Source organism: Rhincodon typus, chromosome 38 (genome assembly GCF_021869965.1).
Source record: "Rhincodon typus isolate 14 chromosome 38, sRhiTyp1.1, whole genome shotgun sequence".
Taxonomy (NCBI): Eukaryota; Metazoa; Chordata; class Chondrichthyes; order Orectolobiformes; family Rhincodontidae; genus Rhincodon; species Rhincodon typus.
In genome coordinates this window covers 6,838,544-6,859,220 of record NC_063369.1, presented here as the reverse complement: position 1 = coordinate 6,859,220, position 20,677 = coordinate 6,838,544, and the positions used below count along the sequence as shown (strand labels likewise).

Here is a 20,677-nt window from a genome sequence, read left to right as displayed (position 1 = left end):
AGAGGATAGGTGGAGAGGAAACAAACAGGTCGAAGAGGCGGGGATGGGGCCAGGAAAGGTGAGTGTAGGTAGGGAGTTAGGAAGGGGATAGGTCAGTCCAGGGAGGACGGACAGGTCAAGGGGGCGGGATGAGGTTGGTCGGTAGGAGATGGAGGTGCAGCTTGAGGTGGGAGGAGGGGATAGGTGGGAGGAAGAACAGGTTAGGGAGGCAGGGACGAGTTGGACTGGTTTTGGGATGCGGTGGGGGGAGGGGAGATTTTGAAACTTGTGAAATCCACATTGATACCATTGGGCTGCAGGGTTCCCAAGCGGAATATGAGTTGCTGTTCCTGCAACCTTCGGGTGGCATCGTTGTGGCACTGCAGGAGGCCCAGGATGGACATGTCGTCTGAGGAATGGGAGGGGGAGTTGAAATGGTTCGCGACTGGGAGGTGCAGTTGTTTATTGCGAACCGAGCGTAGATGTTCTGCAAAGCGGTCCCCGAGTCTCCGCTTGGTTTCCCCGATGTAGAGGAAGCCACACCGGGTACAGCGGATGCAGTATACCACATTGGCAGATGTGCAGGTGAACATCTGCTTGATGTGGAAAGTCTTCTTGGGGCCTGGGATGGGGGTGAGGGAGGAGGTATGGGGGCAGGTGTAGCACTTCCTGCGGTTGCAGGGAAAAGTGTCGGGTGTGGTGGAGCTGGAGGGGAGTGTGGAGCGGACAAGGGAGTCACGGAGAGAGTTGTCCCTCCAGAAAGCAGATAAGGGTGGGGAGGGAAAGATGTCTTTGGTGGTGGGGTTGGATTGCAGATGGCGGAAGTGTCGGAGGATGATGCGTTGGATCCGGAGGTTGGTGGGGTGGTACGATTCCTCAGACGACATGTCCATCCTGAGCCTCCTGCAGTGCCACAACGATGCCACCCGAAGGTTGCAGGAACAGCAACTCATATTCCGCTTGGGAACCCTGTAGCCCAATGGTATCAATGTGGATTTCACAAGTTTCAAAATCTCCCCTCCCCCTACCGCATCCCAAAACCAGTCCAGCTCGTCCCTGCCTCCCTAACCTGTTCTTCCTCCCACCTATCCCCTCCTCCCATCTCAAGCCGCACCTCCATCTCCTACCGCCCAACCTCATCCCGCCCCCTTGACCTGTCCGTTCTCCCTGGACTGACCTATCCCCTTCCTAACTCCCTACCTACATTCATCTTTACTGGCTCCATCCCCGCCTCTTCGACCTGTTTGTTTCCTCTCCACCTATCCTCTCCTCTATCCCTCTTCTATCCGCCTCCCACTCTCTCCCTATTTATTTCAAAACCCCTTTCCCCTCCCCCTTTTCTGATGAAGGGTCTAGGCCCGAAACGTCAGCCTCTCTGCTCCTATGATGCTGCTTGGCCTGCTGTGTTCATCCAGCCCTGCACCTTGTTGTCTCGGATTCTCCAGTATCTGCAGTTCCTACTATCTCTGATAAAGTAGGAGGTTGCTTAACAGTGGGTAGAGGGTAGCCTCTGAACACACACACACACACACACACCCCCGCCAACAGCTTCCTCCTTGAAAAAGGCACGTCTCCTGTATTCTACGTTTCTCTGAGCAGCAAGGTCAAGTTGAGGCTCTCGACAGTACAGTCAATCCATGGACCCTGTCTCTATTCTGCCCTGTTATTTAACTATTGAATCTCATAATCGGGTCTCATAAAATTCAGAGTTTATAAAGGCATCCCACCTCCTGGCTTTCTCCCACCATTCCTAGCCCCAAATTTGCTTAGAAAAAAAACACTTGCTGTCAAAGTAACTTGTGTCTTCTTCTGACTCCAGGTGGGGAATGAATTCTGCCTTTTGACGCAGCAGGCTCGTCCAGTCCAGGTCTTTGAAGAAACCATGTTGCTTGACTTCATAGGTGCCTCCTACAGAGAGAAGAGAAATGGAGTTAGTATAACACAAGCTGTGAAATGTACAGGTGGTGTTGGCATTGGGAAACTAAACATGCTCAACAATGGCTATTGTTCGAATCCTCACTGACTCTTCCTCATTTTTATTCTTTTATCAATTTTGCAATATGAGCTGGAAATGACTTGTGGACTTTGGTACAGCTTGTAGTAAAAGGAAAAGAACAGACCAAACAAGCTTTATTTGTTTGTGAGGCCAGGCCTCGAGGCTAATTGCAGGCTGGGCCTAGATGAAAAAGGTTCCAACAGTCACAGTGATACCAAGAAGAGCCTTATGCTTAAAAAGAGCGCAGAAGTTGGCAATTAAAGTGATCAGTACCAGGGAATTGGTTCTGGCAAGTCTGGAAGAGACTCCATCTTCAAGCAGATGGCTGTTGTTTAATGGTAATTGAGGCCTCAGGAAGAGTCGATTAGTCTATCAGGATGGAACTAAAATTAATTTTTTGAACTATGTTTTCTGACAGATGGTTCTGGGCTGCTGATGGGACAGCATAAAGATTTGAAAGCTCCCTATCTAGTCTGATACACCAGCTTCAAGAAGCCCAAACTGTAGAAAGTTGATTTAGAAGTATTGTTGCCTTTCCATGGATGAACTGAGAAGGCGACCCTGACCAACATTTCAGAGAAAACAGCCATAACATCCACATTAATGCCCCTGAAACACCACATCGTGAAAACCATGTAAGTAATATGGTTACTTTTGCTATTTTATTTTATTCCTTAATTATGTTTGTTTGTCTGTGTGTCTTCTTTGTGAATGGGGGCTAAAAACAAATATTTCAGATTTAAATCTCAGACATTAATCTGCTTGCCATGTTTTTAAGTTTACTCTCTGCTAAAGTTATTGCGTATTTAATAAATAGTTAAATCTTTTGTTTAAGATATAAAACCAATGTCCGAAAATTAATTATTCACAAAGTCTGGGATTGGTAATTCAAAAGTCTGGTTAGGGACTACTGGAGTGAGTATTTTGGGGTCGTCAGTAGTTTAGTTTTACTGTGTTGTGAATACAGAGGTAGAAAGACTGATTTGATTCAACTGTTTCTGTGTCATAACACTTCAAAGAACTCTGATGATTTGAAGTAATAGTATTTAGCTAAATCTAAATACAACAAAACAACCAGCATTCATATTGAATGTACCTTGAGTAGGCTGAAGTAACAACTCAGCTTTAATGTACATATTGGAAAGAGAATATTAAAGCCAATTTTATGAATCAATACTCCCAGATGATTTAGACAATGATTCTATTGTTTACACTAATTTCTATGTACATAGGCAACTTGTGTGTGGAAACAACCTTGTATCATGCCTTCCACTTATTATTTGAGAGAGGACTGTCATCAGCTCATTGAGGTTGCAAACATAAATGGTTTTCCAATTCACTTTGTCGATGGGAGGTCACTAACAACTTCAAAAGCAGGGCACTAACCTCCTCCCCTGGAGTGCAGCATTTCTCCAACATTAAACATCCAGCAGCTTTTAGCTCATTGAGATAATAGTCACTGCTAGATAAATGTGCCTCTGATTTTTGCTGAAATGCTGGACTCAGGGATACACTTCCATCTCAATTGCCATTAACATAAAAATTGCCAATTTGAACTTCTTTGTGCCTCAGCCTCTTTAATGACATTGCAGCAATTCAGTCTCAGCAGCACACACTTAGCACAATCTATATTGCAACAAAAGTGATTAGATTTCCAAATTATGCTGAGTTGGCCCATAAAATTTGGCAGTGGATGGATCTGATTTAATGTGATGAGCATTACAAAGAAGGTGATTACCAAAACGTGTTATACTTGCATCAGAGATGTTATCAAATGACAGTTAACAGTGAGTGGAAGACATTTGTAATGGGAGTGAATGGAAGGGTTGGATTCATTAGCCTACTATACAACCATAGTGAATGGGAGAGATTTGACCCATTCATTCGATACACAACCACAGTGAATGGGAATAGTCTGGCACCTTGTGATTTTATGGAGCTAGAGTGAAATGAAATACAGTTTCATCCACTGATATTGTGCACAAATGGACTGATTGGCAAGTAGTTTGACTTTGGAACATTTTCATTTGTCAAGTGAAATAAATTTGGAAGAATTTGAGATACTGGCATTGCATTTAAGGAGAATGAATGTGAAGTGATCATTACATTAACATTATATATAATAGTAGTTGGAAAGATGGCTGAATTGTAATTGGACCCGCCTTATAAATACTGTGGCTTGCAAGAGTAGGTCAGTGTTTGGGAACTCTGGGATAAGTAACTCACCTTCTGACTCCCCAAAGCCTGTCCACTATGTACAAGGCACAAGTCAGGAGTGTGATGGAATACTCCCTATTTGCTCCAATAACACTCAAGAAGTTCAACACCACACGGGAGAAAATAATCTGCTTCATCAGCACCCCATGCAGCACATTAAACCTTCATTCCCTTCACCACCAACACACAGTGGCAGAAGTGTGTACCAGCTACAGGGTACATTGCAGTAAATTGCCATGGCTCCTTCAACAACTTTGTGTAAATATGTGACATCAACCACCTAGAGGGACAAGGCAAGCAGCTGTATGGGCCACCAACACTTGCAAGTTCACCTCCAAGTTACATATCATTCTTGGAACAATATTGCCATTCATTCATTCTTTCTGGGACAAAAGCTTTGGAACTCTGTCTAGACGGTACCACAGGCACTAGACTCATGGCCTGCAACAGACCAAGAAGGTAAATTACTAGCATCCTCTCGAGGTCAACAGGATGGGCAACAAATGCTGGTCATGCTAGTAACATCATATCCTGGGAATGCAAAATACAGGTATTTAAATAGTGCGCAAACAATCAAAACAAATACTTGTACTTATATCATACTTTTCACACCCAAAGGACATTTCAAAGTGTTTTACAACTGATGACACACTTTTCAAGTGTTGTAGTGTTGGCACATAGGAAATGCTGCAACCAATTTGCACAACAGTAAATTCTTCCAATGAATGCCACAATGATTGGATTTTCTGGTCTTTTGTGATATCGACTGAAAAATAAATGTTGGTCTGGATGCCGACAAGAACACTTAGCTGTTCTCAAAAACTGTCCATGTGATCTTTTACATTAAACCAAACAGACAGGTAGGACATCAGTTTAACAACTCATCTGAAAGACAAGGCATCTCCAAAAATTCAGCACTCTCACATGATCTCAATGAAGTGTTAATCTTGATTTATGTATGTTCAAGGTTAGATAGAGTTTTGATCAACAGTGGATTCAAGGCTTGTAGGACCAGACAGGAAAATGGATTTGAAGCCACGATCAGATCAATCATGATCTTATCAAATGACAGAGCAGGATCAAGGGGCCGATGATCCTTTGTGACTCACAGATGATGGTGCGATCAACTGAGCAGTGGCTGGCAAATTGGAAAGATTGGTACAAGGGAGTAAATGGAAAGGATATGATATTGTAACATTGCATAGAGTGGAAGAGGTCTGGTACATTAGTTTTGTATTAGCTGCACAAGGTCAAACTGGGTAAAGGCCTCACATTGACATTGTATACAATGAAAATAAGTGGTGTCATTCAAAAAGGTCATAATTCAAAGAATGAGATGTCTTGGCGGAGCTTTACTCATCCCCAAATAAGACAGGACTTCAATTGGGAGTGGTTAAGCCCCTGAAATGTGAATGTACTTTATTTCCTGGCAATGACAACCTTGTTGAAGACGTTCAAAAAGTAAATTTAATAAGTTATATAAAGAACACATAGGATAAAAAGGGCTTTTACAGAAAGAATACCTTGAGTTGTCATTTTTATCATGTCAGGTCAGGGTGAATGTGTACCAGTGGTGAATCAACTGTGCGTCACCTCATATCTTCCAGGAATGTTAGTTCTATGAATAATTCAAAATGCATAAAGACAAAAATCTTTCTACATTAAAACAGTGACTGCACTTCTGAAGCACTTTACTGGCTATAAGGCACTTTGGGACATCTTGAGATGATTAAAGATGTTATTCAAACACAAGTTCTTCCTTATGTTAAAGTTATGCCAAGAGCAATTTGGAATGATTGAAAGAATAGATGGTCATCATTTCCAATCTCAGTTTTGAAGGGTGATGAAAGATATGCAGCAGAATGAGAGAGAGAGAGAGAGAGGAAAGGCTCTGCTCTATAGACACATAGAATCCCTACAGCACAGGTAGAACCATTCAGCCCATTGGGTCTGCACTGACCTTCCGAAGATCATCCCACCCAGACCCACACCCATCCCCATAACCCTGCATTTCCCATGGTTAATCCACCTAGCCTACACATCCCTGGATACTCTGGGGCAATTTAGCATGGCCAGTCCACCTAACCATCCTCCACACTATGGTCCCATTCAGGTTGTGGTTACCTACCTGTCCCCAGTCTGTCCAATGGGTTTGGCTGCAGAAGACAGGAAATAAGGTGTTGAGCATCTGCTGGGAGTGCCTCATCACCATCAGGCCACATTATATCATCTGGAAACAAAAGGCAATGTAAGAAACCAGAAAGGAGTAGCATTTGCCACTAATGCCCTTTGTATTATCACTTTTTTTGAAAATATTTGTGACTATTTGCCTCAAATCCCACTTGAAGCCTCTCATTCCAATATAGTGTTGGCACTCTATTTCCAATTCAGTGGTTTATGGAAAAAGATAAATTTCTTTGGAACTGTGGTGAGTGTAATTGTCAAGAAATCCTGCCTTTCACCCATCACAGACTATTTGTTTTGTCCTTACCTCCCTTCCCCCACCCCAGTGCTTCCCAAACCTTTTGCCCACTGTGACCCCATTTTGAGCTTTGAAAATTGTCATAAACCCTCAGCATAAGACCTTTGAGAGCAGGAGGGGGGGTGTCGCAGCTGATGGGTTGGTAGCGGTGTGGTCCCTCCACAGTACAGGCTGGAGGTAGAGGCATGAAACAGTGACAGTAGTGCTGGAGAGCCCTGAGGGTGCTGGGTGGAGACCTGTGAGAGTGGGGCAGGAGCTGAAAGAGCAGGTACCTGTTAGAGCAGGAACACAGCTAATGTAACTCAGCCAGAACTCCACAGCAACTGTTACTGACTCATGATCCCACAATTTCAACATGGACCCATGTGGGAACCCCTACTTTGGGAAGCCCAGCTCCACCCTCTCACTGCCTCCTGTAATGTATACCCCTCTAATCTTTTACCACACTCTGATGGAAGATCATCAATCTGAAACATTAATGCTGTTTTTCCCCCCCACAGGTTCCCCAGGCCTGCTGAGCATTTCCAGCCCCTTATTTTTAATTTCAGATTATTATATTAACTGGAGTTATTCTGCTTCAGGACAAGTAGCATCCTCCTTCCCGAGATTCGTGAAGGAACAATGACTTCTCCATGGGGTACAGTACATCTTGCCACAAGTTTCCTGTTCCATTAATTAGCTGTAGGAATTCAGGCTCTGAATGATCTTCAGACATGTTTGTTGTGCATTAACTGCTGGTAATTACCAATTTTATTTTTGCCTTCCAATTGTATTTATCCTTTCAAGAGGACAGCAACTAGATGTTGAGCAAGCTTACAAGATAGCAAGGCCTGCAATGGAGTTTGACATAGTTCCCTTTTAAGCCTTGTCACATTTCAACAGGAGTTGAGTTTCTGTTTGTGTGATAAACTTCATTTTTTTGAGATTTAATTAAAGTGAAGTAAAGTCACCATAGTCCCAGAGAACCATAGGGCTAAATAGAGATGACAGAGATAGAAACAGAGATAGAGATGACTGGTGGTGGTTTAACCTGAGGGTCACCACACCTCAGGCGAGGGGAGAGGTTGAGAAGGAGAGCCCTTCATGGTAACCTCAGCTGGTGCAGGAAGAGTTGGCTAATAAATCCTTAAAGCCAGCACCTTAAGACTAACACCCACTTAATTATCGACAGACACAATTACGCATCTCCAAAGCTATAAAACAACTGGAACATGCATCATTCGGTCAAGAATACTTACCTAATTTTTGGACAGGCATTTTATCTTTTTACCTTGGGCCAGGAATATCCAAGTATTTTTGGCTTCATGCCCTCAGACATAATAAATAAAACTGAGATCTGTTTTTTCTTCCATTTGTAAACATTCCTGGGCATTAAGAAATTTTGGTGTTCCGAATAGGTATTTGTTAATGCATAGGGAAACAATACCAGGAACAATCCAATATGAATCTAACTCTATCCCACAGTCAAAATTCAAGCCAGTTGAGAGATACGTATTGAGTGGCCTGAACTTCAAAGGTCATGTTATTGCCAGGGTCCACAGTTCCAACAACCACAGTTTAAACACCCTTGCCCAAGATTATACAATGTAGCATAGACATAAACATCGTGGGAGGGTCATTGGATCTGACTGGATTCCAAACCTACCACTGATGACCTGGCCAAACAATTCCTCAGGCGTGTCACCAAAGAAAGGGACACACCCCACCAGAAATTCGTACAGTATAATACCCATTGCCCACCAGTCGACCGGCTTCCCATATCCCTGTCGCACGATGACCTCTGGGGCAATGTACTCAGGAGTGCCACACACCTGCAACAAAACAGTCAATGTCAGAATGTATTGAAATCAGCTAGTTTGCACTGCTTCTGCATCGCTTCCCATCAACCCACAACCCTGCCTCACGTCACTCTACCATTGGCAATTGTACTTTCGGCAATAAGGCCCCACTCTCTTTAAACCTCTCCACCTCACTCTCTTCCAATTAAGGCCATCCTTATTCAATTGACCAGGCCTTTCAGTACATTCTTCATGCTAACTTCTATAGCTAGGTGTCCATTTTTCTGCCCTGTTTGTGAAGGGTCTTGGGATGTTATTCTAAATTAAAAGCAACCTGCTGTGAATACTTTTGGTGGAGAAACAACATGATTGAAGGTCTTATGAGGATATCAGCCAAGATAGTTTATTTAATTTAGCACTATTGTTTGTCTAGTATGCATTAATTCCCAGTACACCTCAGCTCTGAGTATAATTATCTGTGAGCAGATGGAGTTCAGTACGAAGTCATATACTATGGATCTAACATAGATAGATTATATAGTATGTTCTAAATGGTGAAAAGCTGCAGACGCAGAGAAATTTACACTTCCAGGCACACAAATAGAAAGACAGACTTGCATTTATATATCCACAAACATTGACGTCTCAAAATGCTTTGTAAATTTTGAAATATTTTTGTAATGTAGGAAACATGGCAGCCAATTCTCAAACAACAAACTCCCAGAAACACACAACCGGTTCATCTGTTTTTCTAAAATAAACAAATAAATTGCTGGAGAAACTCAGCAGGTCTGGCATTTGTGGAGAGAGAAACAATGTTTCAAGTGCAGTAAATTTCTGAAAAAGAATCAAAATGTTAACTCTGTTTCACTCTCCACAAATGCTGCCAGATCTGCTGAATTTCTCCAGCATGCTCTGAGTTTGTTTCAGATTTGCAATGCAGTATTTTAGTTTTATACCTGTTTTTCTGCTGTTTTTTTTGAGGAATAAACATCAGCCAGCACAGCATGGGGAATGCACATGCTCTTTTTTGAAATAGGAGCATGTAATTATATTCACCTAACCCAGTGCATGGGACCTCAGTTTAACATTGCATCTGAAAGGCAGCACCCTGACAGTGCAGCACTTCCTGGGTACTGCACTGAAGTGTCAGCCTTGACGTTTGAGCTCAAGAATTGGAGTGGAATTTAAACAAGGAACTTTGTGAGTGAGACAGAACAATCCTACCAAAACTGACACTGTTAAAAATAAATCACGGAAAAGCTAGCGGACACATACAAAAATAATTTTAAAACCTACTGAATAACAGCATGTTGTTTGGGAACTTAACACCTCAATGATCAATCTGTTCTTCGCTAAGAAAGAACATGTGAACGATCTGTATAAAGTATAGATGATCTCCTGGTATTATTATAGCCTATTTAATTACCTAATTGCAGCATGACGCTGTTTTCAATTGCCTCGTTTTCCAATTTCAGCACCTAGTTAATAAGTAAACTAGTCTTCATTGAGCAGATTGTTTCAATGGAGCCAGCAGAATCAGACAATTGGGAGTTTCATTGAGAAATTTCAGTTAAGGTAGGGCACACAAAGATTGAAAGAAACAGAGTACGATGACAAACTTTATACAATTATAGAAGTTTATAAACTCATGAGGGACATGGAACAGAGTGAATAGCAAAGTTCTTTTCCCCAGGGTGGGGGAGTCCAATACTAAAGGGTTTAAGGTGAGAGGGGAAAGATTTAAAAAGGACCTAAGGGGCAACTTTTTCACGCAGAGGGTGCTGTGTGTATGGAATGAGCTGCCAGAGGAAATGGTGGAGGCTGGTACAATTACAACATTTAAAAGGCATCTGGTTGGGTACATGAATAGGAAGGGTTTAGAGAGATATGGTCAAATGCTGGCAAATGGGACCAGATTTATTTAGGATCTCTGGTTGGCATGGATGAGTTTGACCAAAGGGTCTGTTTCCTTGCTCTACAACTCTGTGATTCTATGGCTCTAATTATTCCTCCTATTGGCTTAGTAAAATCAGTTGTGTGATAAAACTGGTGTAGCACCTCATCCTATCAGTTTTCCAATCAAAGTATTAGAACATAGGGGGATGATAAATAAATCTGTGGATGACATACAATTTGGCCGTGTGATTAACAGTGAGGATATAAATGTATTGGTCAGATGAGCAGATCAATGGCAGATGGAATTTAACTGTGATAAATGTGAAGTGAGGCAATTTGCAAGACGCATCAGGACAGGGGAGTACTCAATGAATGACAGGACACTTGGAGGCTCAGAAGGACAGAGGGATTTTGGGCTGCTTGTCCACAGATCCCTGAAGGTGGCAGGACAGGTTAACAGGGTAGTTAAGAAGACATATGGGGATGCTTGCCTTTATCAGTTGAGTCAGAGATTATAAGATTATAAACTGTGTCTTAACCATAGTTCTGTACAGCTCCAGCTGTACTGGGAGGTTATGCTGGAGCTGTACAGAACTATGGTTAAGCCACAGCTGAAGTACTATGTCGCCATATCTATAGCAAGGATGTGATTGTACTGGAGGGGGTGCAGAGGAGATTCACCAGGATGTTGCCTGGGATTGAGAATTTCAGCTATGAAGAGAGGCTGGATAAGCTCAGGCTGTTTTCGTTGGAGCAGAGAAGGCTGAGAGGGGACTGATAGAGGTGTAGAAATCTATGAGGATTAGAAAGCAGCTGTTATCGTTAGTTGAAGGGTCAAGAACAAAGGGGTGTAATGTTAAAGTGAAAGGCAGGAAGTTTAGAGGAAACGAGAAAAAGCCCAGAGGATGATGGGGCTCTAGAACGCACAGCCTGGAAGGGTAGTTGAGGCAGGTAACCGCACAACATTTAGAAAGTACTTCAATAAGCACTTGAAATGTCATAACATTCAAGGCTATGGGCCAAGAGTGGAAAAGTGGGATTAGAGTAGGTGGTAGTGTACTTTTGGCAGATTTGGAGGGGTGAACCTGTATGATTCTAGTGCAATTGCCCCCAAAGGTATGAGAAAATAATTGAATGGTATCAATATCACTCACAGAAGCCATTAACAAATAAGATGATAAAACGCAAGAAGAATGGCATTTGCCATTTCTATCTCATTCCCACCCCAACCCATTGTAGGGTGCATGTGTGCCCCAGGTACTGCAGCAGTTCCAGAAAGCAGCTCAATGTCACCTTCTCCAGGGCAGACAAAAATGGGTAATAAATGCTGGTCCAGCCAGCAAAACCCTCACGTCTCAAGAAATATTAAATTTACAGCATTACTCAGCTCTTCTATCGAAATAGTTCTGAATTACTTTTAATGATTTTCCAAACTGATATCCTTCTCTGTTCGCTGAACCTAAAATCTGTCCAAATCAATTTTTTCAACGTCTTGGCTGAGATAGTAATACTGCTGATTGCTCCTGAGACTGGCTCATACGGACCAGTGCCAGATTGATAGGGGATTGTGGCAGTCAGTGGTTACAATATAATTAAAAGGAGCATGAGAGCAGAAAAGCTACAAGTCTTGGTCATGGATTTATCACTGCCCAAGTATGTTGTAAAAATGGGACAGCTGTCCCTTCACTATATCAATCCAACACTGAGTATACGGGACAGCTTTCAATGGAACACCAGGGAGGGGGATAGCTGAGTGGTGCAATGTGTTAAAGAAAGCACTTGTGTTTATGAAGCATATGTCCTAAATTCAGGATGCTTCCAAAGTGCCTTCCTGACAATGAACTACTTCTGAAGCACAGTCACTATCGTAAAATGTAGAAAATGCAGCAACCAATTTATGCACAGCAAACTGATAATGGTTCTAGGTAATCCAGTTTTGTGATTTTGGCAGAGGGTCAACTATTGCCCAGAAGTGGTGCTGGGTGATCATTCATGTCCACGTTAGAGGGCAGAAGAAACCGAGGTTTAATGTCTAACTTGAAGGATGGCACTTCTGATACTGCAGTACTCCCTCAATGTCCTACTGAAAGTGTCAGCCTAGATTTTGTGCTCAAGTCACCAGAGTATGTCATTATCTTTTCACCTCTAGGATTTGGTTTGAATCTAGTTCTGGTCCACTGATGACTTTAAGGATTCTTGTTAAATAATTTTACACAATCACATCCCAGTTTCTATCACAGAGTCTCCCAAGATTTGAGACAATCCCACACTAATCTAGAAAACTCACAAAGAGTAGACAGATAAGAATTTGAAGATTTTGTTCAGATACTCTAAGCTGAAGTTTAGATCAATGAAAGAGTTTGCTGATAATAAGCTGAGGGAGCTCTACTCAACATACAGCCATGATGTATCTGAGCTGAAATAAACACAGGGAATGCTGGAGAAAGCCTTTGTTCACAGGTTATGGTCATAGGGCAATATGGTTGTAGATTCAGTTCGGAAGAAAAGTCATTTTGAATTTGAAACATTAACTTTTTTCTCTCTGCAAGACCTGCTGGGTTTCTCTTGCATTCTGTGCTTTTTTTTTCAGATTTCCAGCAACCATAGTATTTTGCTTTTATTTGTAGCTGAGACGAATGTGTTGTCAGTGGAAAATATCTTTCATAGGGTAAGGCTAAAATCCCTAATCCTTATTCAGGCAAATAAATAAAAGCAAGTAGCTTATATCCTGACCTGCTTGTCCAGGAATTCCCGGGCATCCTTTTCGATGTGACCCTCGTAGAGGTTTGTGGTGAGGCTCATAAGACCAATCTTTGAGAGGCCAAAGTCTGTTAGCTTAATGTGCCCCATCGATGTTATCAAGAGACTGTCAAGCAAGAAGAACAGAGCAAGTGATTTAACAAAGCAGATGGAGAGTCCAACAAGTGAACTGGTGACAATTGGCCTTGTGTCTTGAGATGAATGGATTGGAAGCTCATTAGAATTTTTTGTGAAATTGAAAAAGTCTCTACATCTCAAAAATATTAATGGACAGTTACCTTCAGTTTCTCAATGAACACATGGTTATCATTGTCAACTCAAGTTGAACATGTTCCTGGAGGTATATCGTGTGATTTCTCATCTTTAACTTCCCCACCCAGTCAAACTGCCTCTGTACCCACCCCCATATCCCACAACAACCACCTCCCAAAATAATATCCACAATCTGATGAACAAACGTGTGCAAAGATGAATGACAAAAACACAATTTTTTAAAGGCTCAGTGATCTTTCTCCCATTGTTGCTCCCAGATATTAATCTGCAAAACAGGAAACTATAGGCTGGTTAGCCTGACCTCAGTCATTGGTGATATTTTAAAGTCCATTATTGAGGATGAGAGTGCAGAGTACTTTGAAGTGCATGGTAAAATAGGGCTGAGTTAGTACAGCTTCATCAAGGGGGGAGGTCATGCCTCACAAATCTGTTAGCGTTCTTTGATGAGGTAACAAACAAGTTAGACATAGAGGAGCCAGTGGACATGATCTTTTTGGATTATCAGAAGGCTTTTAACAAGGTGCCAGACAGGAGGCTGCTAAATAAGATAAGGGCCCAAGTTGTTAGAGGTAAGGTACTGACATGGATAGAGGATTGGCTGACTGACAGAGGCAGAGAGTAGTGATAAAGTGGTCTCTTCCAGGATGGCAGATCACAACTATTCACATTATGTGTTAACAGTTTGGACAAAGGGACTGAGAGCATTCTTGCTAAGTTTGCAGATGATACAAAGATAGGTGGAGGACACAGGTAGTGTTGAAGAAGCAGGGAGCTGCAGAAGGACTTGGACGGCTAGGCGATTGGGCAAAGAAGTGGTAGATGGAATACAATGTGGGAAAATGTGAGGTTATGCACGTTGGTAGGAAGAATAGAGGCATAGACTATTTTCAAAATGGGAAAAAGCATCAGAAAATCTGAAACACAAAGGTACTTTGGAGTCCTAATACAGGATTCTCTTAAAGTTAACATGCAGGTTCAGTTGGCAGTTAGGAAAGCAAATGCAATGTTAGCATTCATTTCAAGAGGGCTAGAATACAAGAACAGGGAGGTACTGCTGAGGCTGTATAAAGCTTTGGTCAGACCACATTTGGAATATTGTGAGCAGTTTTGTGCCCTGTTTCTAAGGAAGGATGTTCTGGCTTTGGAGGAGGCCCAGAGAATGTTTACAAGAATAATCCCAAAGATGAAGAGCTAATCGTATGAGGAGCAATTGAGGACTTTGGGTTTGTACTCAATGGAGTTTAGAAGGATGAGGGGGAATTTGATTGAAATTTACAGAATACTGAGAGGCTTGATAGAGTGAACGTGGAGAAGATATTTTCACTAGTAGGAGAGGCTGGTACCTGAGGACTCAGCCTCAGAGTAAAGGGATGATCCTTTAGAACCGAGATGAGGAGGAATTCCTATAGCCAGAGGGTGGTTAATCTGTGGAACTCATTGCCAGAGCAGGGTCTAGAGGCCAAGTCATTGAGTGCATTTAAGACAGAGGTAGATAGGTTCTTTTGGTAAGGGGATCAAGGGTTATGGGGAGAAAGCATGAGAATGGGGTTGAGAAACATACCAGCTATGATTGAATGGTAGATCAGACTAGATGGGCCGAATGGCCTAATTCTGCTCCTATGGTGAATCCAGGTGTATGGTGTTTTTTGTGCACATAGGGTGTTTCCCATTAAATACATGACCCGTTTAGTTAAACAATACCTGATTAATATTAACCTCAAAGTAAACTTCACTATGACAGGAATGGGTGACCCAAACTTACTTGTCAGGTTTTAGGTCCCGATGGACAATGCCATAATTATGTAAATATTCCAAAGCCAGAACAGTTTCTGCAAAATACATCTGGGCCAGGTCCACAGGCAATGCACCAATATTTTTCAGCAGTGTTGCACAGTCACCTCCTGCAATAAATAAAATGGTAAAAGACGTTAATTACAACAACAGGTTGCGTAGACTGTATTCCCTCAAATCATGAGGGGCATGGATAAGGTGAATAGCCAGCATCTTTTTCCTAGGGTGGGGATGTCCAAAACCAGAGGGCATAGGTTTAAGGTGAGAGGGGAAAGATTTAAAAAGGACCCTAAGGGGCAACTTTTTCAGGCAGAGGATGCTGTGTGTATGGAATGAGCTGCCAGACGAAGTGGTGGAGGCTGGTACAATTACAGTTTAAAAGGCATCTGGATGGGTACATGAATAGGAAGGGTTCAGAGGGATATGGGCCAAATGCTGGCAAGTGGGACTAGGTCAGATTGGGATGTCTGATTGGCATGGACGAGTTGGACCAAAGCGACTGCTTCCATGTTGTATGACTCTATGACTCTAGGTACAAAAGATCAAGGAATGATATTTTCAAGGTTTGATGACAATTGAGGGTGATGTATTTTCGCGAGAGAAATCAGATCAACCGGTAATATTGAGGGAGACAAAGGAGGAAACAAATTGACAGCTTAGGAAGCACAAGAGGTACAAGATTTGGGAATAACACCAAGATGTTGGGCATTCTCAAAGACCATGAGTATTAGAGGGCCATGTTCACTGATGTTGCTGAGCATGGTATTTAAAGAAGCAGCGAATTAATAAGTGAATGTAGAAATGTGAAGAACAGGGGAGTTATTTCCGGTGTCCTGATCAATATCTATCCCTCAATTAACATCACTAAAAAATGAATAATCTGATCATTATAGCCTGAAGTCCTGAACAAACGGGTATATTTTTCAAATTGGAACAAGGCTGTTCAAGAGTGAAGTCAGGAAGCTCTTCATTATCTTAAGGGTACTGGGAATTAAAAATTCTTCAGTCCTCCTTACCCCCACCCAATAGGATTGAGGTCGGCATACAATGAAAACTTTCACACCCAAGGCTGATAGCTTTTGTTTAATCGGTGAGGAATACAGAAGTGAGGCAGGTTAAGATATTAATCAAATTGAGAAATGGAACAGGTTCAACGGGCTGAATAGCATAAGCCTAACAGCTCGGGTTGTGATTGGTGCAACAACTGAAAGTTAGCAGCACATACTTGCGTGAAAAAGCCCTGGATGCTGGATACTGAGTGATATCAATATTCAATAATTTTGCAGGTTACACTGCCAGGGCCTCATTCCAACTACATAAACTGCATTTGATTACATAAGCTGGGCTACAATGGAATTTTTAATTCCTACATAAACTATAAGATTTCTCTTACAAAGATTGAGGTGGTGGGTAGAAGAGCAAATTTAGCTGAACATCAGGGCACTGTGCATGAAGAAGATACATCATTGTGGGCAGCACAGTGGCTCAGTGGTTAGTACTGTTGTCTCACAGCGCCAGGGATCTGGGTTCGATTCCGCCCTTGGGTGACTGTGCAGAGTTTGCACATTCTCTACTTATGTGCGTGGGTTTTCTCCCACAGTTTAAAGATATGCAGGTTAAGTGGATTGGCCCTGCTAAGTTGCCCACAGTGTCCAGGGATGTGCAGAATAGGCAGGTTAGCAATGGGAATTACAGGGATAGGGTAGGGGGTTGGTTCTGGGTAGAATGCTCTTCAGAGGGTTAGTGAGGTCTGAATGGCCTGCTTCCACACTGTAGGGATTTTATTTACATACAATCAGTTTTGGACCATTTACATCAACATGAATGTAAATATTTGCTTTGACAGACCCAGGGAAATGGCAGCCCAGGTTTTCAGGTTCCAGGTCTGCACCTCACCCCCTCTTCTTCTGGGGAGAAAACAGCCACTCCCTGGCAATCCGTAGGTGGATAGCTTGTTTAGAATATCCTTTGGTGAAAAAGGATATTTGGCCCATCAATTCCATACACTCTGAATAACAACTATCTCTCCCTCCCGCCCCCCAAAACCAGCAATCTTTTAAGTAATTGTAGGTCTCCAAAATCCTAACTTTCATCCGTTCCCATGGAAAATATTTACGCATTTATTAATATTGATACAATTGTTCAAGTATATTTCAGTGTTTATCCTCCACTGTGCTTTCCCCTTTAGAGTGCACTGGATTCCAAGGATTAGGGATGGGACAGTGGGCTGGCTCTTCTGTCACTCACCTTCCACATATTCCATAACCATGCAGAGGTGCCGTCTGGTCTCAAAAGAGCAGAACATACTGACAACAAAAGGATTCTCTGCGAAGGTAAGGATATCACGCTCCACAAACGCCTGCTGAATCTGGTTTCGAAGTATCAGGTTTTGTTTGTTTATCTTCTTCATGGCAAATCGTTGCCTTGTCTCTCTGTGCCTCACCAAGTAAACAGCACTGGAACAAAGCAAGGAACATTTCAAACAAGTTTCAAATGGGATTTGGGTTGTTTAGTCTTGCATCTATTTAAGATGTTATTAAGTTAATTTGCCTCATTCTAACAAGGTATATCGAGGTTGTACAGGATGTTGGTGAGGCCTCTTCTGGAGTACTGTGTCCAGTTCTGGTCACCTTGCTATAGGATGGATATTATTAAGCTGGAGTGGTTTCAGAGGAGATTTACCAGGATGTTGCCAGGAATGGAGGGTTTGAGTTATGAGGGGAGGCTGGATAGAATGGCTCAACACAGTGTGGAGCTGGAGGAACACAACAGGTCAGGCAGCATCAGAGGAGCAGGAAAGCTGACGTTTCGGGTTTACACCCTTCATCAGGACTGGACTTTTTCCACTGGAGGGTAGGAGGTTGAGGAGTGACATTATAGACATTTATAAAATCATGAGAGGTATAGATAAAGTGAATGGCAGGTGTCTTTTCCCTAGGGTGGGAGATTTCAAGACTAGGGGACATATTTTTATGGTGAGAGGAGAAAGATTTAAAAATAAGATGTGAAGGGCAACTTTTTTTTACACAGAGAGTGGTTCCTGTGTGAAATGAACTTACAGAGGAAGTGGTGGATGTGGGAACAGTTACAAGACATTCAGATAAGTACATGAATAGAAAAGGTTTGGAGGGATAGGGGCCAAGCGCAGGCAGGTCGGACTACTTTAGTTTAGGATTATGGTTGGCATGAACTGGTTGGAGCGAGTGGTCTTTTGCTGTGCTGTATGACTCTACAAAAGCTGTTCCCCTTAGCTGATTGTACAAGAATTAGGGGCAACAGATTTAAGATTCTGGACAAGAGGTGCAGCCAACAGCAGTGGCTTGGGACTTGCTGATAGAAGTGGTGACACTATATGATTTCAAAATGAAGCTGGATGGGCGCTTAAGGTCAGTAAACTTGCAAGGGCTTCAAGGATAGAGCGGGGGAATGGGACTGAGTAGGCTACTCTCCAGAGTATGTACTCGATGGGCTGACTGACCTCTTTTAGTACATTAATGATCCTCTGACTCATTTCCTGCAACATACATGTGCTCTTTGTTCATGTCATCCAAAGTAATGGTTCATACCAATGCAGAACATACCTCCACTGATCTACTTACGAGTGAAATTAGGAAGTACTTTTCGACACAAATTTGGATCTAGGTCCCCTCCCACAAGGCTGTAGATGCTGGGTGAGAATTGACATCTTCAAAGCTGAGGTCAATCGATTTTTACTTGGTAATGTTATTAAAGGATACGGAACAAAGTTGGGCAAATAGAACCAAGGGGCAGGTCAGCAACTAATTAAATGGAAAGAGCAGTTTTGGGAGGGAGCAGGCTAAATGAGCTCCTCCTTCTCATATAGTTCCTGTGATGGTGAATGTTGACCAATTCTTACTGATCTCTTAGTCTGTAACACGATCGCTCAGCTTGAGCTAGACTTGGCAAAGGATCAGTGAACCCTTCCGTACACTATTCCCATTCCTTTCCAAAAAAAAATTGGATGTCATCCACTCATTATACAAATTAGAACCCTCAAATCCTCAAAGAGAAGACTTCTAAGCCATCTGCTCCAACTCCACAAAAACCAGATCCCATGTGTGGCTACACTGCTGTGCGTCATCCTCCAGTCAGTCTGGAAGAGCTTCCGGCTCCAACATAGTGTTGCCAACCCTTTCAAGAGTCTCAGGATTTCAAATAAAGCTGCAATTTGCGACAAACAAAGGCAAAGAACTTTAGACCAGTGAGCCTTACATCAGTGGTGGGTAAGCTATTGGAGGGGATTCTGAGAGACAGGATATACATGCAAAAGCTGATTAGGAATAGTCAACATGGCTTTGTGCATGGGAAATTGGGTCCTACTAATTTGACTAAGGTTTTCTAAAGAGATGACAAAGAAGATTGATGAAGGCAGAGCAGTAGATATTGCCTATATGGACTTCAGCAAAGCGCTTGACAAAGTTCCACGTGGTAGACTGGTTAGGAAGTTTGATCACACAGGATCCAGTGGGAGCTAGCCAATTGTATATAAAATTGGCTTGAAGGTAGGAGACAGAGAGAGGTGGTAGAGGTGCTTTTGAAGTGGAGGCCTGTGATCAGTGGTGTGTCACAGGATCAGTGCTGTGTCAATTGCTTTTCATCATTTGTAGGAACGATTTAGATGTGAATATAGGAGGCATAGTTAGTAAGTTTGCAAATGACACCAAAACAGGTGGTGATGTGGACTGTGAAGAAAATTACCTCAGAGTACAACAGGACCTTGATCAGGTGGGGCAATGGGCTAAGGAGTGGCAGATGGAGTTTAGTTTAGATAAAATGAGATGTTGCATTTTGGCAAGGCAAACTAGGGCAGGACTTATACGGTTAATGGCAGGGACCTGGACAGCATTGCCAAACAAAGAGGCCTATGGGTGTATGTGCATAGTTCCTTGAAAGTGGAGTCACAGGTAGACAGGATGGTAAAGAAGGTGTTTGGCACGCTTGCCTACCTTGGTCAGAACACTGAGTATAGGATTTGGGACATCATGTTGCAGCTGTACAGGACATTGGTGAGGCCACTTTTAGAATACTGTGTACAATTCTGGTTGCCCTCCTATGGAAAGGATGTTGTTAAACATGAGAGGGTGCAGAAAAGATGTTGCCAGGACTGGGAGGTTTGAGCTATAGGGAGAGGCTGAATAGACTGTGGGTTTTCTCCCTGGACCATCGGAGACGGAGGGGTGACTTTATAGAGGTCTATAAAATCATGAGGGGCATGGATAGCGTGAACAGCCAAGGTCTTTTTTCTAGGGTGGGAGAGTCCAAAACTAGAGGGCATAGGTTTAAGGTCATGAAGTTTGAAAAAGGGTGCCCTGGCAGAAATAGATGGGTACCTAATGAAAGAGGAGAGTGAAGAGGTGCATGATGATGAGATTTGAACATGATAATGAAAACCTCCAATTTGTGGGGAGGCAGTGGCCTAGTGGTATTACCCTGGACTGTTAATCCAGAGACCCAGATAATATTCTGGGGACCTGGGTTCAA

General features: G+C 42.7%; 1 protein-coding gene across 1 annotated transcript in view; it reads right to left on the bottom strand.

Moving 5' to 3' along the window:
• The window catches only part of LOC109935584 (microtubule-associated serine/threonine-protein kinase 1-like), a 340,839-nt gene that overhangs the window by 284,726 nt on the left and 35,436 nt on the right, over window positions 1–20,677 (bottom strand). The window contains exons 7-12 of the mRNA XM_048617807.1: window positions 17,423–17,631; window positions 15,147–15,285; window positions 13,085–13,217; window positions 8,320–8,485; window positions 6,321–6,422; window positions 1,765–1,887 (exon numbers count right to left, since the gene is read on the bottom strand). Coding sequence (XP_048473764.1) covers window positions 1,765–1,887; window positions 6,321–6,422; window positions 8,320–8,485; window positions 13,085–13,217; window positions 15,147–15,285; window positions 17,423–17,631 — 872 coding nt within the window. The remainder of the gene's footprint in view (window positions 1–1,764; window positions 1,888–6,320; window positions 6,423–8,319; window positions 8,486–13,084; window positions 13,218–15,146; window positions 15,286–17,422; window positions 17,632–20,677) is intronic.